The 19,147-nt window shown below is 39.7% G+C and overlaps 1 protein-coding gene across 1 annotated transcript; it reads left to right on the top strand.

Moving 5' to 3' along the window:
* The first annotated feature begins 1,839 nt into the window (after nucleotides 1-1,839).
* On the top strand, nucleotides 1,840-18,299 carry LOC6603348 (fat-like cadherin-related tumor suppressor homolog). Its single transcript, XM_026992273.1, has 21 exons — nucleotides 1,840-2,696; nucleotides 3,257-5,834; nucleotides 5,901-6,007; nucleotides 6,071-6,278; nucleotides 6,385-6,446; nucleotides 6,592-6,747; nucleotides 6,812-7,184; nucleotides 7,250-8,258; nucleotides 8,314-8,499; nucleotides 8,568-8,742; nucleotides 8,813-9,075; nucleotides 9,138-9,867; nucleotides 9,932-10,109; nucleotides 10,173-10,613; nucleotides 10,675-11,075; nucleotides 11,143-11,451; nucleotides 11,542-16,852; nucleotides 16,922-17,203; nucleotides 17,644-17,832; nucleotides 17,917-18,057; nucleotides 18,128-18,299. The coding sequence occupies exons 1-21, from the start codon at nucleotides 1,875-1,877 to the stop codon at nucleotides 18,262-18,264; spliced, it is 14,058 nt and encodes a 4,685-aa protein (XP_026848074.1). The 5' UTR covers nucleotides 1,840-1,874; the 3' UTR covers nucleotides 18,265-18,299.
* Nucleotides 18,300-19,147: the final 848 nt, after the last annotated feature.

The raw sequence follows: 19,147 nt of genomic DNA, 5'->3' as shown, positions 1-19,147 counted from the left end.
GATATGTGTGTATGTTCATAAAATAAAAGATTGGATGAAATTCAGAGTGAAATACCTGTTAGTGTGCCTATAAATGCAGCGATCGTTGAATTAAAATTAACCATAAGTGCGTGTGATTGCATTTAACCCCGAATTAAGTGAAGTTATTAAAACATTCATACACAAAAACCACTTGCTGAGTTTTTTCCAAAGATTGAGTTCAAGCAATGTAATGTGAGATACATACATACACACGTATGTACATACATCTGTGTACATGCATATGTAAATACATGCGTACATACGTCTAAACTAGTCTTTGGGATAGTTCACACATAAAAATGCATACTATTTATACAAAAAAATAGCCATACAAATTCTGTGGGTGTTTTTTAATAGCTTGTTAGTTTTTTAAATTTTTTTTATTGTGAATTGTGAAAGAAAACCACATGTTAACTGAACAAACTGCATGTGTACATATTATGTAGGTATGTAAATACCATACTCGTACAGTGGCTTTCAGCATAGTATTCCGTGAAGGCGTTCAATACACCAACACGCAGAGGATCGGCATCGGCCCCATACTCTATATTTCTCACCAACAACAAGTAATTATGCTTAAGTCGGCACTTCCCCCGAAAGACCCACTCTCCGATACATTAGTTGCATCGAGAGGTTTTGTATACATAAAACAGCGAATCGTTTCGAATGCGTACAATCAATTTGATGGTGTTGAGAACCCCTTCTGCTCTGCTCTCCTCTGGAATAAAGTTTGTGCTGCCTTAGAAAGGTCTACCCTTGCAGATTATTGTATACAGACATATGTACATATGTTTCAAGAGATTGAGTCACCTCTGATTCCACAAAATAATAGCACTATATGTGCACATATTGTTAAGGCTTCGCCGTTCGTCCCTCTGGATTGAGAGAATGAATGAAGAAATGTACATACATATGTGCATATGTTGGTATTATTGACACTGAGTTAATAGTAAGAAGCAAGTTGTGTGGCGGTGAGTGGATTTTTCAACAGGACAATGCATCTGTCTACGGTGTACCCAAAGCTTCTATAAAGGCAGAAAAATACCTGCAATACCTCTGTGGCATCCTCTTTGCCAAAGTTTTGAAGAACTGGAGACCGTTTGTGACAGCTAGGCAACTTAAAATGGCAATATAGCGATATAAATATATCCATCTGCCCTTAAATCGTCAACCCGTATTATTTCAGGGAAACAATATTGACTATTAAAGCTATATAATAGCTAATAATAATAATATTTAATATTTATATGAAAATAGGAAAAACAGAAAATGCACATATACAAATTTTTAGTTTGAAGGTTACTTTCACGTTTATTTTACACATCAGTTTTTTTAAATTATCTAATAAAAAAAATATATAAAGCTGCACATACATATATGTAATTCTATATATGACGTATAGGGTTTTATTTAGAAAAGCATTTAATTGGTGTACCAAAAGTCTCTAAACAGTGACTGAATATTCCCAGATCTTATGTATAGATACGTTTGTCGACCTAGTCATGGCCGTGTACATATAACTATAACTATGCAACTAGATTATAAGTACTACTCGTGTATAGATCATTTTATAATATACAAATGAATTACACTTGATGGGTAGTCAAATCTACCGACAATCGTATTTTTAATCCATAACATACACCGAACGTACGAGAACTTAGTTTTAAGATTTATTTATTGTATCTGCAACTAATAATTACACCTCTAAGAACACCATTTAACTTTAACTTGACTTAACTTAAAATCAGATTTGTTTTTTTTGTTTTTGTTTTAAGTAAATTTATTGATTTACGTTTTTTCCTTTGTTTTTTCTAGGATATTATGTGAAATAAAAAGAGTCAAAGATTACTATGAAGATTAAAAAAGATGGAACGCCTGTAAAAAGAAAAGCCTTCACTATATTTCATTGGGTTTTACTTTCGTGTGGTCTATGGATAACAATCCCAGCTGTACAAAGTAAAAATGACGACTATAATCCGCAGCCCCAATCGGAGACTAGACATCGGTTCAGCCACAATGTCTACAATGTTACGATACCAGAGAACAGCCTTGGCAAGACGTATGCTAAGGGACAGTTGCATGAGAAGCTGGCTGGCCTCAATGTGGGTCTGAACGCAGATGTTAAATATAGGATAATAAGTGGCGATAAGGAAAAGCTATTCAAGGTTGAAGAGAAACTGGTTGGAAACTTTGCCTTCCTGGCCATTCGGACGCGCACAAATAATGTTGTGCTCAACAGAGAGAAAACTGACGAATACTTGGTCAAAGTCAAAGCCCATGTAACATTAAACGATACGAACACATCGAGCTATGAAACGGAAACCAGCATTCACATCAAAGTACTCGATCGAAACGACTTGAGTCCGCTGTTCTATCCCACAGAGTACAATGTGGTTGTTCCCGAAGATACCCCAAAGTATCAAAGTATCCTAAAAGTCAGTGCAGACGATGCCGATCTCGGGGTCAATGGGGAAATCTACTACAGTCTCTTGTTGGATAGTGAATACTTTGCCATACACCCAACTACCGGGGATATTACAGTACTGCAGCAGCTCCACTATGCGGAAAACTCACACTTTGAGCTCACTGTCCTGGCCCATGATCGGGGATCTTTGATAAGTCATCAGCACCATCAAGCAAGCAAAGCCCGAGTTACCATTTCAGTGAAGCAGGTAACTAAAATCACATTATGACTACTAAAATTAAACCTACACTCTTAAAGCTACACTCTTCTAGTATTTAAATAGTTCCAGGAATCAAGGGGAGGGGACTTTTATACTCTGTTTACACTAGGGATGCGTTATTGCACTTAATTAAAGACTGTACCACTACCAAAGTGTTGCATCAAAGTGAGGCACCAAACCGCTGTTATATGGCGGGGAAGACAGAGGGCTCGTGCGGTTTCAATTCACTCTTCAAACTATGCCTCGTCTCTGACATCCGGCCTCGGCTCGCGGCTGCCTACTCTTTGGCGGGGCGCAAAAAATACTCACTTTTCGGTCCGAAGAATGCATTTGGTCCACCAGACACCAGTCGATAGCATGATACAGAAAATGTATGCCATATTCATAACATATTTTACAGGCAGTATTATAAAAGGATTATGTCTCTGCAGATTTCAAATAAAGCTTTGTTAAATTCTTAACGATAATGTTAGGGAAAAAAACAGTTTTTAACCGCATAAGAAATCCGTATACAATTGAATTTAAATGTTTTTTCTGCACATTTAAAGGTAAACTTTTATGCGCCGGAAATCTACGCGAAAACCTTCTCAAGTGTGACACCAACTTCGAATCCATTAATTTACGGAATCGTTAAAGTAAACGATAAGGATATAGGAGTGAATGGTAATATTGGGCGATTGGAGATTCTCGATGGCAATCCGGATGGCACGTTTATTCTAAGATCTGCAGAGGCCAAAGACGAATACTACATTGAGTTCAATCAGTTTGCACACCTAAAGGAACAAGATTTCATTTACAATCTAACACTTAGAGCCGAGGATTTGGGTACGCCGCGTAGATTTTCATATAAATCAGTTCCTATACTGATAAAACCAGAACGCAAGAATATGCCCATATTCACACAAGAGGTCTACGAGGTGTCGATCCCCGAAACGGCGCCCATCAACATGCCAGTGATTAGGCTGAAAGTGAGCGATCCAGAGCTGGGCAAAAACTCGTTGGTTTATTTGGAAATCGTTGGCGGCAATGAAGGCGATGAGTTTCGCATTAATCCCGATTCCGGAATGCTGTACACGGCCAAGCAGCTGGATGCTGAGAAGAAGACTTTCTATACGCTGACAGTTTCGGCCATTGATCAGGCGAATATTGGCTCGAGGACACAATCGTCCGCTAAGGTGAAGATAAACGTACAGGACATGAATGACAACGATCCAATCTTTGAGGAAATGAATACAATTATCAGCATTAATGAGAACAATCTAGCTGGCTCGTTCGTAGCAAAACTCACAGCCAAGGACAAGGATTCAGGTGAAAACTCGTACATTTCGTATAGCATTGCTAACCTCAATACCGTGCCATTTGAGATCGATCACTTTAGCGGTGTGGTGCGGACAACATCTCTGATTGATTTCGAGACGATGAAGAGAAACTATGAACTGATTATACGAGCTTCGGACTGGGGACTACCCTATAGAAGACAGACTGAAATCAAACTATCCATTGTGGTGAAGGATATTAATGATAATCGACCACAATTCGAACGGGTCAACTGCTTTGGGAAAGTCTCGAAATCAGCACCAATTGGGACTGAAATCTTTGTTGTTTCGGCCATTGATTTTGATGCTGGCGACATTATATCGTACCGTCTGACTGATGGGAATGAGGATGGATGCTTTAGCTTAGATCCCACCAGCGGTACCCTGTCCATTGTCTGTGATTTAATCAAAATATCAATAAACAATCGTCTGATGAAACTATCTGCCACAGACGGGACGCATGTTTCAGATGATTTAATTCTCAATATACACATAATACCCGACGAACTGAACGATGATCCCAATGTACTGACCGGATATGGTTCGTTTGAGTGCCGCGAGACAGGAGTGGCCCGAAGGCTGGCGGAAACTCTGGCATTGTCGGAGAAGAACAATATCCAAAGTATCTCACCGTCGGTTCTCAGTGATATAGCTTTAACACCCAGTCGGTATGGTGAAAATATACACAAACCTGAGTTTGTCAACTTCCCATCGGAGTTGTCCATCAACGAGAGTGTTCAACTGGGCGAAACAGTGGCCTGGATAGAGGCTAAAGACCGGGACTTGGGCTATAATGGAAAGCTTGTCTTTGCCATTTCCGATGGCGACTACGATTCGGTGTTTCGTATTGATCCCGATCGTGGAGAGCTCCAGATCATTGGATATTTAGACAGAGAGCGTCAGCATGAGTACAATCTGAATATAACCGTCTATGATCTGGGTAATCCCACCAAATCACATTCCAAAATGCTGCCAATTGCAATTATTGATGTCAACGACAATCGACCTGTAATCCAGAAGGCATTAGCCACGTTCCGACTTACGGAAAATGCGAGAATTGGGACCGTTGTGCATTGCATACATGCCACCGATGCAGACGCAGGAATAAATGCGGAAATTACGTATGAGTTGTCTATTGAATGCAATGATTTTATTGTCAACAAGACCACTGGATGCATTCTTCTCAATATACCATTGGATCGGGAAAAACAGGATAACTATGCCCTACACATAACTGCCAAGGATGGCGGGAATCCAGTCCTATCGTCAGAGGCTCTTGTCTATATCGTAGTGGATGACGTAAACGACAATGCCCCTGTGTTTGGAGTTCAGGAATATATATTCAAAGTGCGCGAGGATCTGCCCCGCGGCACTGTCGTGGCCGTCATCGAAGCCATTGACAAGGATATTGGACCCAATGCGGATATTCTATTCTCTCTCAAAGAGGACACGACGGATGAGAAATTGTTTAAAATCGACAAACATACAGGGGCCATACGAACGCAAGGGTATTTGGATTATGAGAACCGACAGGTGCACCACCTCACTGTGAGCGCCATCGATGGTGGGTTTCCGTCTTTGACATCGGATATGCCTATACTTATTGAAATTATTGATGTCAACGAGAATCGATTTGCTCCCGAATTCGATGACTTCGTGTATGAGGGAAAAATCAAAGAAAACAGCCCAAAAGGCACGTTCGTATTGAATATAACAGCCCGGGATGTGGACACGATTGACCTGAACTCCAAAATAACGTATTCCATCACAGGAGGAGATGGACTTGGGATATTTTCCGTCAACCATCAAGGTCCTAATACAAAAGCTATTGAACATTCCCATCGATCCAATTCTAACTATTCAATCAATATTTCAGGTTCAATTAGTTCCTTATCGCAGCTCGATGCAGAAACAAAAAACTTTTACTGGCTGACACTGTGCGCACAGGACAGCGCCATAGTTCCCCTCAGCAATTGCGTTGAGGTGAGCAATGCCATCAACAAACTGCACAATAATTGGCTAATCAAGTGCTTTATTATTTGTTAGGTTTACATCGAAGTGGAGAACGAAAACGACAACATACCGCTGACGGACAAGCCAGTGTACTATGTGAATGTCACAGAGGGGAGTCCGGAAAATCATGATATAATTACACTAAATGCCGTGGATCCCGACAGAGATCCAACTCAATTTATAACCTATAATATTGTGTCTGGAAATCTAGTGGGATACTTTAAAATAGATTCCATAACAGGTAAAGATTATCATCGTCGTAAAACCACATCCTTCAAAACCTTATTAAATCCAATTATAAATTGTCACATTTATTATGTAATATGTATTGCTCTTTGTACTTGTAGGTGCTATTAAAACTACTGAACGCAAACTGGATCGAGAAAACCAAGCAGAACATATTTTGGAGGTAAGCTCTTTTCACTAGCTCTTGCAAAATGTTGAAATTTATAAATACTCGAGGCTACTGACTTATGTAGATTTACTTGCTAATATCTTTATTTTTTTAACTTAATCCATACTGCCATTTTATTTCATGTACATTTGTTTTGTAGGTGGCTATATCAGATAATGGATCTCCAATGTTGTCTTCCACTTCGCGAATTGTGATATCAGTCTTAGATATAAACGATAACAGCCCCGAGTTTGACCAACGGGTCTACAAAGTGCAGGTTCCATCTACTACTATTGTCAACGAATCAATATTCCAGGTAAATCTTCCTTTTTTTTGCTAGCAAAATATTTCTCTTAATACTTATGATGGTTTTCTTATAGGTTCATGCTATAGACAGCGATGAGGGGGAAAATGGACGAGTAACATATACTATCAAATCGGGAAAGGGAAAGAACAAGTTTCGGATTGATGGGTCAAGAGGCCACATATATATAGCGAAAGCCTTAGAACCTGATATGGAGTTTGAGATTCACATTAAAGCCGAAGACAATGGGATTCCCAAACGAAGTCAAACTGCTCGAGTTAATATAGTCGTAATCCCTGTTAATCCCAATTCGCAAAGTGCTCCTTTGGTGTTAAGAAAATCGACTGACAATGTTGTTGAATTGACCGAAAACGACAAGCCTGGTTTTTTGGTCACTCAAATTCTAGCGGTCGATGATGATAACGACCAATTGTGGTTTAACATTTCGAGTAAGTGCCAGTAGATAAAAGTCTCTGTAAAATCTTATATAAATCCTATTATCTGTTTTTTATAGGTGGAAATGAAGCAAACACATTTCATATTGGGCAGGACAATGGCAATATATTGTTGGCGAAATATCTGGACTACGAAACGGAAACGTCTTACAATCTGAATATAAGTGTGACTGATGGCACCTTTGTCACATATACCAGCATTATGATTCAAGTGATCGACACAAATGACAACACGCCACAGTTTGCTAAGGATGTGTATCATGTGAATATATCTGAGAATATCGAAGAAGAATCAGTTATAATGCAGCTGCACGCCACCGACAGGGATGAAGACAAGAAACTATTTTATCACCTGCATGCCACTCAGGATCCGTCATCCCTGGCCTTGTTTCGCATAGACTCCATAAGTGGAAATGTTATCGTTGCCCAGAGACTGGATTTCGAAAAAACTGCCCAACACATACTTATCGTGTTCGTTAAAGATCAAGGAGCACCGGGAAAAAGAAACTATGCCAAGATAATTGTCAATGTTCACGATCATAATGATCATCATCCGGAATTCACGGCGAAAATAATTCAAAGTAAAGTGCCCGAGAGTGCAGCGATTGGTTCCAAACTGGCCGAAGTGAGGGCCATAGACCGAGATAGTGGCCACAATGCGGAGATTCAGTACTCGATTATAACAGGGAATGTGGGGAGTGTTTTTGAAATTGATTCAACCTTTGGCATCATAACGTTGGCCGACAGCTTGAACATAAACAAGATTCAAGAGTACATGCTCCAAGTGAAGGCTGTAGATCTGGGCAAGCCGCCCTTATCCTCGCAGATACCTGTCCATATAATCGTAACAATGTCCGAGAATGATCCGCCAAAGTTCTCGGCCAACAATTTGGCAATAGAAATCTTTGAAAACTTGAGTATTGGTTCGTTTATATCTCAGGTCACAGCTCGCTCATCGTCATCCATTTTTTTTAATATTATCTCTGGCAATATCAACGAAAGCTTTCGCATCAATCCATCAACGGGAGTTATTGTTATTAACAACAATATCGACTATGAAATAAACAAGTAAGACAGCGTACAAATTTAAGGTATATCCATTTCTCATTCTGTATTCTTTCAGGGTTTTCAATCTTACGATTAAGGGAACTAACATGGCAGCCGAATCAGCATGCCAAAATATAATAATACATATCTTAGACGCTAACGATAATGTTCCTCACTTCCTTCAAACTGAATATGTTGGTGTTCTGTCTGAATCCGCTGATATTGGATCATACGTACTAAAATTACACGATTCTGCTAACCAGTGAGTCTTTGTCTTTCAGTATAATGAATATATATTATACCAAGTAACGTTTTTTCCTCTTCTTTCAGTCATTTAACATTGCAAGTGGCAGACGCTGATGTTGGTATCAATGGAATGTTTGAATATCACATAAATGACGATTTTGCCAAACAGTTTTTCAAAATTGATTCAACAACCGGCGCTATTGAACTCTTACGACCATTGGACTACGAAACGGACTCGGAATATTTCTTCGATGTCACGGTATAGAAATTAAAAATAAATATTTTTAGGACATGTGTATATTTAGGATGAAATCTTTTTTGTTTTGTAGGTCAGTGATATGGGTAAACCAAAACTGCATTCCAATACAAAAGCACATGTGAAAATACAGGTGATCAATGTAAACGATTGCCCACCCGTATTTAATGAAAGGGAACTGAACGTAACACTATTCCTGCCAACGTTTGAGACCGTTTTCGTTACTCAAATCAAAGCCAACGATGCGGACAACGATAGCCTACGTTTTGACATTGTGGATGGAAACACCGACGAATGCTTTCAAATAGATAAATACACGGGCGTTGTAACCACAAGGTAAGTCTTAATATGTCCTAAATCTTGTCATTTTATTGCAATATATTTGTTCGATTTTTCAGAAATTTCGAAATTTTAAACAATGACAATTATCAGGATTATAATTTGCACGTGCGTGCCTCCGATGGCATATACTCAGCAATTTTAATCGTCAAAATTAAGGTGGTATCAACAGTTGATTCAAACTTTTTGTTCAAAAGGGATAGCTATAGGTTTTCGGCTTTTGAAAATAACACAAAGGTGGGCACCATCGGATTGGTGAATGTCGTTGGGAACACATTGAACGAGAATGTTGAATACCGCATATTGAATCCAACGAAAATGTTTGATATCGGAATAAGTTCTGGAGCCTTAAAGACAACTGGAGTGATCTTTGATCGTGAAGTCCTTGATATGTACAAACTATTTGTTGAAGCAAAGTCTATATTGTTTGACGGACTCAATTCGAATGTGCGGCGAGCAGTCACTTCAGTTTATATATCCGTCTTGGATGTAAACGATAATTGTCCATTGTTTGTCAATATGCCCTACTATGCCACTGTCTCAATAGACGATCCCAAAGGCACCATTATCATGAAAGTGAAAGCCGTTGATCTAGACAGTGCCGAGAACGGTGAGGTTCGATATGAACTGAAGAAGGGAAATGGCGAATTGTTCAAATTAGATCGTAAAAGTGGGGACTTGTCCTTGAAGCAACATGTGGAAGGTCACAATCGAAATTACGAGTTGACTGTGGCGGCATATGATGGGGCCATAACTCCATGTTCCTCCGAAGCCCCGATTCAAGTGAAGGTAAATCTACTATTATTTTTAACAAACGAAAAAGTTACATTCAAAATCCTCTTTGATAACATAGGTGATAGACCGATCGATGCCCATTTTTGAAAAACAGTTTTACTCAGTGAGTGTCAAGGAAGACGTTGAAATGTATTCAGTATTGTTTGTGTCAATTGAGGCCGAGAGTCCCTTGGGAAGAAAACTCATCTACACCATATCGTCGGAGAGCCAATCTTTTGAAATTGATTACAACACAGGTAATACAAAATAAATATAAAAACCAACACGCTTGATTGCTTGACAAATATTTATTCTTGTAGGATCAATTTTTGTGGTCAATGAACTTGATTATGAAAAACAAAATAGCCACGACGTCACAATCCGAGCAACTGATGGTCTTTCTGGCATCTATGCTGAGGTAGTCTTGTCTGTGGCAATTGTTGATGTGAATGATTGCTATCCAGAGATTGAAAGTGATATCTACAACATCACCATACCAGAGAACACGTCCTTTGGCACCCAAATCATTCAAATAAACGCAACTGATGCGGACTCGGGAGCAAATGCTAAGCTTTCGTATTTCATCGAGTCCATTAATGGTCAAAACAATTCCGAATTATTCTATATCGACATCGCAGATGGGCATTTATATTTGAAAACTCCATTAGACTATGAGCTAATAAAATACCATCACATTATTGTGAGTGTACGAGATCACGGTTCACCACCATTAAGTTCGAGATCAAATATATTTATTACAGGTAATTTGATTGGTACATAAAATATTGAATTTATACTTACTTGTATATTCTGTGCTTGCAGTAAAAGACTTAAATGACAATCCTCCCAGCTTTGTCGAACCGTCGTACTTCATCAAACTATCGGTGGCAGCTGTACGCGGACAGTTTGTTGCACTGCCAAGAGCATACGATAAAGATATTTGCGATACTGATTTGCTGGAATACAAAATCGTCAATGGCAATGAACTGCAAACTTATGATATTGATAAACGATCCGGTGTTATATCCCTGCAAAATATGTTAAATTTCACTGATAAAAGTAATACAGTTTTGAACATATCCGTTTCGGATGGCGTACACACGGTGTACGCGCGCTTAAAGATTTCATTACTTCCCGAAAATATGCACAGTCCACAGTTTGAGCAAAGTATCTATGAGGCACAAATTCCCGAAAATTTGTTGCATGGCCATAATATTATAACGGTAAGCACATACATATATTTAGATTCGTTGTATTCTAAACCTAATTTCGTGCTTTTTTTTTTGTTAGGTAAAAGCGACCGATAGGGATTTTGGACCGTATTCGAATCTGTACTATGAAATTGATTCGGAGGAAATGAAAAAGTACTTTATTATGGATCGCAACACGGGACTAATAACGTCCAAAGTAACGTTTGATCGTGAAAAGAGGGATGAGTATGTGGTACTTTTAAAAGTGTCTGATGGCGGCGGAAAATTCGGATTTGCATCACTTAAGGTCTTGATTCATGATGCCAACGATAATGCTCCATACTTTCCATTAAAAGAATATAAAATGGTTATCAGCTCATCATCGAAGCCCAACAAAACAATCCTAACCGTAAGTTTAAATCTATAAATTATATTTGGTCTGCGGTCAGAGGGGTGTTCATTTATTGTTCGGAATTATTTAATTTACGTTTTATTTCAGGTCAGAGCAAAAGACAACGATATTTCCGAAAATGGTGCAATCAATTATCGAATTGTACAGAATTCCATCGATAAAAAACTAAAAGATACCCTGGAAATAAACGAGAAAAATGGCAACATCAGACTCAATCCCAATGTAGGATTCTATGAAACAGGACTCTATCAATTTTTTGTCCGTGCCCACGATAGTGGAGAACCTCAATTTCATACGGATGTGCCAGTGTCGGTCGAGATCATTGACACAGATGTGACAATTCCCACATTTGAGAAAGCCTCTGTTCTTCTGAAAATAATTGAATCAACGCCGCCAGGAACGGTGCTCACAAAATTGCACATCATGGGAAATTTCACATTTAAATTTACAATTTTGGAGGAACAAGGCCATTTCATAATATCCGATAGCGGAGAACTTATTCTCCAGCAAACCCTAGACAGAGAGCAGCAAGAGTCGCATCACTTGATTGTGGTGGCCGAAACAGCCACCGTACCGGCTTTGTTTGCCTATTCCAGCATTGTAATCCACGTAAGAGATGAGAATGATAACTATCCAAAGTTTGATAACACGTTCTACAGTGTAAGTGTGCCGGAGAATAGTGATAGGGTCATTTCGTTGGTGAAAATTACGGCCACGGACGCGGATACTGGGCCAAACGGGGACATACGATACTATCTGGAGAATGATTTGGATAGCATACAAAACATTTTCGACATCGACATCTACACTGGCTGGATAACTCTGTTGACATCCCTGGACAGAGAAGTGCAGTCTGAATTCAACTTCAAAGTAATTGCTTCAGACAACGGCCATCCAAAGCATGATGCAAAAGTGCCGGTAACCATCAAAATAGTCGACTATAACGACAATGCACCAACATTTAAATTGCCCATCGATAGAATTTCTGTTTATGAAAATGCCTTGCCTGGAACCGTGTTAATTAACCTGCTTCTGCTGGATCCCGATATAGAGAAGCAAGACATGGACTTTTTTATCATTTCTGGAGATAAACAATCCCAATTCCAGATTGGTAAAACCGGAGAGCTATTCATTGCGAAATCATTGGACCGAGAACAAATTGCATTATATAATCTAAGCCTGATAGCGACTGATGGAAAATTCACTGCCAAAGCCCATGTTGAAGTAGATGTAAAAGATGTAAATGATAATACACCGTACTGTTTGAAGCCTCGATACCACATCGTCACCAATGAATCGGCTCCTGTCGGCACCACCTTGGCTGAAGTCAAAGCGGTTGATTATGACCTGCAAAGCAATTTCAAATTGCGCTTCTACTTGTCCGGCAAGGGTGCAGATGACTTTACGATTGGCAAGGAAAGTGGCGTACTGAAGGTGGCAGCCCAACTAGATCGAGAAACTTATCCAAAGTACAAATTGGTCGCACACGTTCAAGATGGCAAAGACTTGACAACAGAGTGTTTTTCTGAAATAATAATAATAGTCAATGATATCAATGACAACACGCCCATATTTTCGATGGCCCAGTACACAGTGAGCATTTCGGAGGATGCCCAGCTCCAGACTCTGATCACGAAGGTGCATGCCATGGACAAGGACTTTGGTATCAACAGACAAATCAAGTATTCCTTAATGGGCGAGAATAGTGATTATTTTAAAATTTCAAAATCAACAGGCATAATAAGGTTGGCTAAAAGTCTGGATCGTGAAACTATTTCCTTATTTAATATAACTGTCAAGGCCGAGGATTGCGGAGTGCCAAAATTATATTCCATTGCGAGTGTGGTTGTGAATATACTAGACATAAATGACAATCCGCCAGAGTTTAGCCTGCGACAATATTCGTGCAAAGTGTTTGAAAATGCCACCCATGGGCTGGAAGTGTGTCAGGTGCATGCCGCGTCCAAGGACATCGGTGTAAATGCGGATATACACTACTATATAATGAGTGGCAACGAACAGATCAAATTTAAAATCGATGCAGCCACGGGCGTGCTGTCGCTCAACGCCACATTGGACTATGAGATGTCAAAGTTCTACTTTCTCACCATTCAGGCAATTGATGGTGGCACTCCGCCTCTGAGCAACACAGCCTATGTTAATATATCGATTGTGGACATTAACGACAACAGCCCAAAGTTCCTGCAGAACATGTATCGCATCAATGCCTACGAGGACACGTTAGTGGGCACTCCAATACTAGATGTCAAGGCCACAGACGAAGACTCGAATGTAAATGGGCTTATAAACTATAATATCGAAAAGGGCGACCAGATTGGTCAATTCGCTATACATAAACGGAATGGCACCATAAGCGTGTCGCGGCCACTAGATCGAGAAACTATTGCAAGCTATAATTTAGAGATTCAAGCCTGCGATCAAGGAATTCCACAGCGCTGCAGCAGTGTGCAGGTCAATATAATTATACTCGACACAAATGACAATGCACCTCTTTTCGCCAATGCCAACTATAGTGTTATGCTGCAAGAGAATCGACCCTTGGGATACATATTTCTATCTTTCAAAATATCAGACGCAGATGAGTCACCCAATAGTACACCATACACATTCGACATACGCTCGGGCAACGAGGGCGGGCTGTTTCGACTGGAGCAAGATGGTTCACTGAGCACTGCTGCACGATTCAATCATAATTTGCAAGATGAATTTCGCATACAAGTTCGTGTATTTGATAATGGCACACCTCCACTTTATTCCGATACTTGGGTGACGGTGAAAATAATCCAGGAAAGCCAATACCCGCCTATCGTCACACCTTTGGAGATTACCATAAATTCGTTTGAAGATGATTTCTCTGGTGCATTTATTGGAAGAGTTCATGCCTCCGATCAGGATAAGTACGATGAGCTAAATTATAATATAATGGCTGGCATTGAAGACACGTACAAGAGCTCCAAGCTATTCAATATTTCAAACAAATCGGGGGAAATATATGCTATATCAAACCTAGATATTGGTCTGTATAAGCTGAACGTGTCCGTGTCCGATGGTAAATTCAATGTTTTTGCTGTTGTGAAGGTATATGTCGAACTAGTGACAAGTGACATGATAAAACAATCGGTGGTAATACGTTTCAGTAAAATATCAGCATCTGATTTCTTGTTGAGTCACAGGAAGACTTTTATGCGTTCTATTCGAAATATAATGCGCTGTCGCCAGAAAGATGTCATTCTGATAACGCTGCAAACGGAAAAAGTGAATACTGCCGGCACACGACATGCTCGATCCGCAGATTCCAATTTGAAAAATTTGAACGTTGTCATTGCTGTACGCAAGGAGCTAATTGTGCCAGATTCTGATGAATTTTTTACCAGTGATGAAATTCGTCAGTCGCTAATTGCCAAAAAGAAAGAAATTGAAAATGAGACGAACCTGGTGGTCGAAGAAGTACTGCCATCGACCTGTCTGAACAAACAAAACACCTGTGTTCATGGTGATTGCAAGCAGATTTTAAAAATTTTGAAGACTAACATTACCACCACATATACAGATGTTATAAGTTTTGCTGCTCCTTCGTTTAGTCAGGTGAATAGATGCGTTTGTAGGCCAGGCTTCGACGGAAAGAATTGCAATGAAACGGTGAATGCATGTTCCTCAGACCCGTGCTCGCCACAAAGGATTTGCCTGCCATCTGGACCCATAGTGGGGTATCAATGTGTTTGCCCCAAGGGATTTTCGGGCACATATTGCGAAAGAAAGTCCTCAAAGTGTGACAATGAAACCTGCGATGTGAGCTCATTCACGGCCGTTTCCTTTGGAGGCAAAAGCTATGCCCACTACAAGATAAATAAAATTAAGGCTAAATTTACTTTGGAAAACGAATTTTCATTCTCATTGCAAATCAGAACATTGCAACAAAGTGGCACCCTCCTCTACGCCAGCGGCAAAGTGGATTACAATATCTTGGAAATCATAAATGGTGCTGTTCAATATCGGTTCGATTTAGGTTCCGGCGAGGGGGTAATTAGCGTAACGAGCATTTACATATCCGATGGAGAGTGGCATGTCATTAGCCTGGAGCGAACGCTCAGCAGTGCTAAGCTTGTGATAGACAACAAACATGTCTCGCATGGCAGTGCTCCGGGCGTAAATGGCATACTGAACATTCAGTCCAATGATATTTTTGTCGGCGCTGAGGTTCGACCACATCCATCAATTATTGGCTATGAGGATATTCAACGTGGATTTATTGGTTGTATGGCCAACATTAAAATAGCCATGGAGTCTCTGCCATTGTACATTTCCGGCGGAAGTACAGTTGCAGCATTGAAAAGATTCACAAACGTAGAGTTCAAATGCGATCCATCGAATGTACTCGTAAATCTGGGCATTTGTGGAGCTCAGCCATGTTTGAACAGTGGAATTTGCAAAGATTTCGGAAGCGAGCAATTTGAATGCGCGTGCCAATCACGATTTACCGGCACACATTGTGAGATCGATTTAGATCCTTGCTCTTCGGGTCCCTGCCTATTCGGCGGACGCTGCGAATATCATGGACCCAATAACTATACCTGCACATGTCCCATACACCTGTCTGGGAAGAGATGTGAATATGGAAAGTTTTGCACGCCAAATCCTTGCAAAAATGGTGGGATTTGTGAGGAAGGTGATGGAGTGCCGCACTGCATGTGCCGTGGCTATACAGGACCAAGCTGTGAAATCGATGTCGATGAATGCGAGAATCAGCCTTGCGGAAACGGAGCCACTTGTATCAATGAGGCCGGAAGTTTTCGGTGCATATGTCCTTCGTACCTGACAGGAGCCAGCTGTGGGGATCCGCTCTATTCCAATTCAATTTCCACGAAACTGAAAAATTTTTCCCTCGAACACATCAGCGGCATTATATCTGGCGCAACCATTGTATTAGTAGTTATAAGTATTGCCATATGCTGTGTGGTATTGAGGAGGAGTTCGTCTTCAAAGAAAAGACGCAATGCCGAAAAGGCCAAAAACAAACAATCGTATAAGGAAGCGAATTTGAACTCCATGGTAGATAAGGATAATTTTTGCAAAGCAAACATAAAATTAAGTAATCTGGAGGTAAACCAACGCCCAATCAGCTATACATCAGCTGCAAACGATAACCTCTTCCTAAGTAACACAACATTCGTAAATAATCTGGATATATTGCGGAGCTACGGCTCGGCTGGTGATGAACTTGAAAGCATACCCTTTGAATATCAAAAAGTAAACAGAAATAAGCAGCATGTGAACATCAACTCTTGTCACGGCGCCGATGTAGATAGTATTGCCTACAAGCAGGAATGGTGCGAACAAATGCATTTAAGAACATTCAGTGAGAATAAGTTAAACAATGGTGAGTAACGGAACGATTTATTGTCATTCTTCTTATTTCTTATGTTGATTAAATGTTTTTCCTTTTTAGAACTAAAAAGAGATTATGGATCACCGGGTAGTCGATTTTCAAGTAGCAAACTAATCCAAGTTGAAATGCCTAACGTGTGCCATTCTTCAAGTGCAAATTTCGTTGACTATTCTGCTCTCGCAAATGGTCAATACCATTGGGACTGTTCCGACTGGGTTCGCAAAAGTCATAATCCCTTGCCAGACATAACTGAAGTTCCAGGAGCAGAAATAGCTGACTCTTCAAGTGTACACAGTAATGACAGTAACGAGTCCAAGTCCAAAAAGACATTTTTCGTCCATAGTAAGTATAATAATAATTAAATAGTACTAATAGCATTGCCCAGATCCCAAACGAAATAGAAATAGTTTTAATATGAAAATAGTTTAAACATTTCTTTCACGTTTGAATAATGGCCAAATGTGTTATTTCTCAGAATGAACAGCCAAGTCGCTATAGTCAAGTCTGTCTGTCCGTCCTTCCTTCCGTCTGTTTATCTTCATGAGACCCTGGATCGAAATAGCTGTAAGAGATAGGCAAATTCAAAAGTTGTTTCAAACATCCGAAAGATTCATGAGTACCGGGTAACCTACTATCTCGACTATTTTTATTTTGTTTGTGATGTTCACATTATTTTGAACTTTACTAGTAACAAAATCTGAGCACGCATATACTATACATATGTTTTAGACTTTTACTATTTTTGTATTTTACTGAAATCTTTGTCTTCCTTTGGTGAATAGGAGAAGATGGAGATGTTGATCCGAGCAGGGATATTGCTGCCTTAAACGAAGACATCGGATCTGAATATCTGGATTCTGAGGCGGACAGTTGCATTCAATCGTATATGTTGCCGAGATTACCTAATCTGCCCCTTTCGAGACTGAGTTCTTTAAATAATATCGAGAATGAAGACTACAAATTAAATACAGGTATTTTTTTTTTGCTTATTCACATACATAATACATACTTTCAAAATAAGGTGACTTAACTAAATTGTTCTTTCTCATTGACAGGCGATGCATATGTAAGACATCCCAATTCATATTTGCCCCCAATGCATTTTCCAAGTGAAACGGATGGGGAAAGCTCCGTCACCGACGGGCTTATTTCAAGGAATGAAATAAAAAGAAAGGATACTAAAAGAACGATGAGTGGTACGTTTAAGTGCAAATAAGTCCTTTAAATGTCATCAATTAATTCAAAACTATCCAATATATATAACAGAGAACTCTGAGGAAGTATACCTTTTTCCATGCGCTGTCGGTGAAATTGGATCCAATAGCAATATTTCAGTTCGACTTTGTGAAATTGAAGATTCCGATCAAGAAGAATTTTTACCACAACAACAAACAAAAATATAATTTACATTCTATGAATAAATATAAGAAGAACTACATTTTATAGAAATTATTTAATTCTTTAGATACTACTTTTTCTATAAGAATACTTTGGTTATATATTTTCAATAAAAAACGCATAAACAGAAGGGGCTTACTAAATATTAGAATCACAGCCCTCTATACCTACGTGATGGGTGGAGTACGTCGCAGCCAGCAGTACCAGCAATGGACGAGACCAGCTAGGGCCTGACCTGGCTCCTGACCAGAACAAACTGGACGATCGATAGATCCAATAACGTCAGCTCCTGTGTATAGTGATATCCTTATATGAAGAATACTTTCAAGATAATATTATTTAAAGCTATAAAATAAATCTTTAAACCAGATCGTTCTATATTTATATATTAATTTTTTTAATATAACTAATTTATGTTACAGTGACGCGCTTTAAAAAACCTAAAAACTATCGCATCGATTATAGGCGTTCGACATTAGACTAAGCTAACTGACTAACTGCAAAAGAGTTTGCTATTTTCGAAAAGCATGCAGTCACATGCATATTTCGGAAACGAACTTTCTAGACTAGATCCCAGGGTCCTCGGCTCTGGCGCTCGTCTACCGCTGCGTCATCAAGATGATCCCAGCTCCCAGTAGAGATTAAGAATTGTTTATTCCTTCTGAGAGCATATTTCATGATATATTTGCCTGGATAAGCGGCCTGAGCATTAAACCTTCACTTTTCCGTTTCCTGCGCCGCTCCGGTGATTTTCCCACTTAAAATCGGCTGTCGCGCGTGAACCGGGCGCTTTTTTTTTTTGAACCGGGCGCGGGTTGCGGGTTCAAAACTGCATCCACGATAACGTGCATCGCGCCAGCAGCTGGTACATTACTTATTCACTTGCAC

The sequence above is a fragment of the Drosophila persimilis genome, unplaced genomic scaffold (assembly GCF_003286085.1).
Source record: "Drosophila persimilis strain 14011-0111.01,24,50 unplaced genomic scaffold, DperRS2 tig00000732-arrow-arrow-pilon, whole genome shotgun sequence".
Lineage (NCBI taxonomy): Eukaryota > Metazoa > Arthropoda > Insecta > Diptera > Drosophilidae > Drosophila > Drosophila persimilis.
Note: the sequence above shows the minus strand (reverse complement) of the source record. Positions and strands in the feature narration are given on the sequence as shown.

Coding starts and splice junctions, on each gene's coding strand:
- LOC6603348 (XM_026992273.1), top strand. CDS start 1,875: ATGAAGATTAAAAAAGATGGAACGCCTGTAAAAAGAAAAGCCTTCACT. Junction 6,279..6,384: donor TAAAATAGATTCCATAACAG/GTAAAGATTATC, acceptor TTGTACTTGTAG/GTGCTATTAAAACTACTGAA. Junction 16,853..16,921: donor TGAGAATAAGTTAAACAATG/GTGAGTAACGGA, acceptor TTTCCTTTTTAG/AACTAAAAAGAGATTATGGA.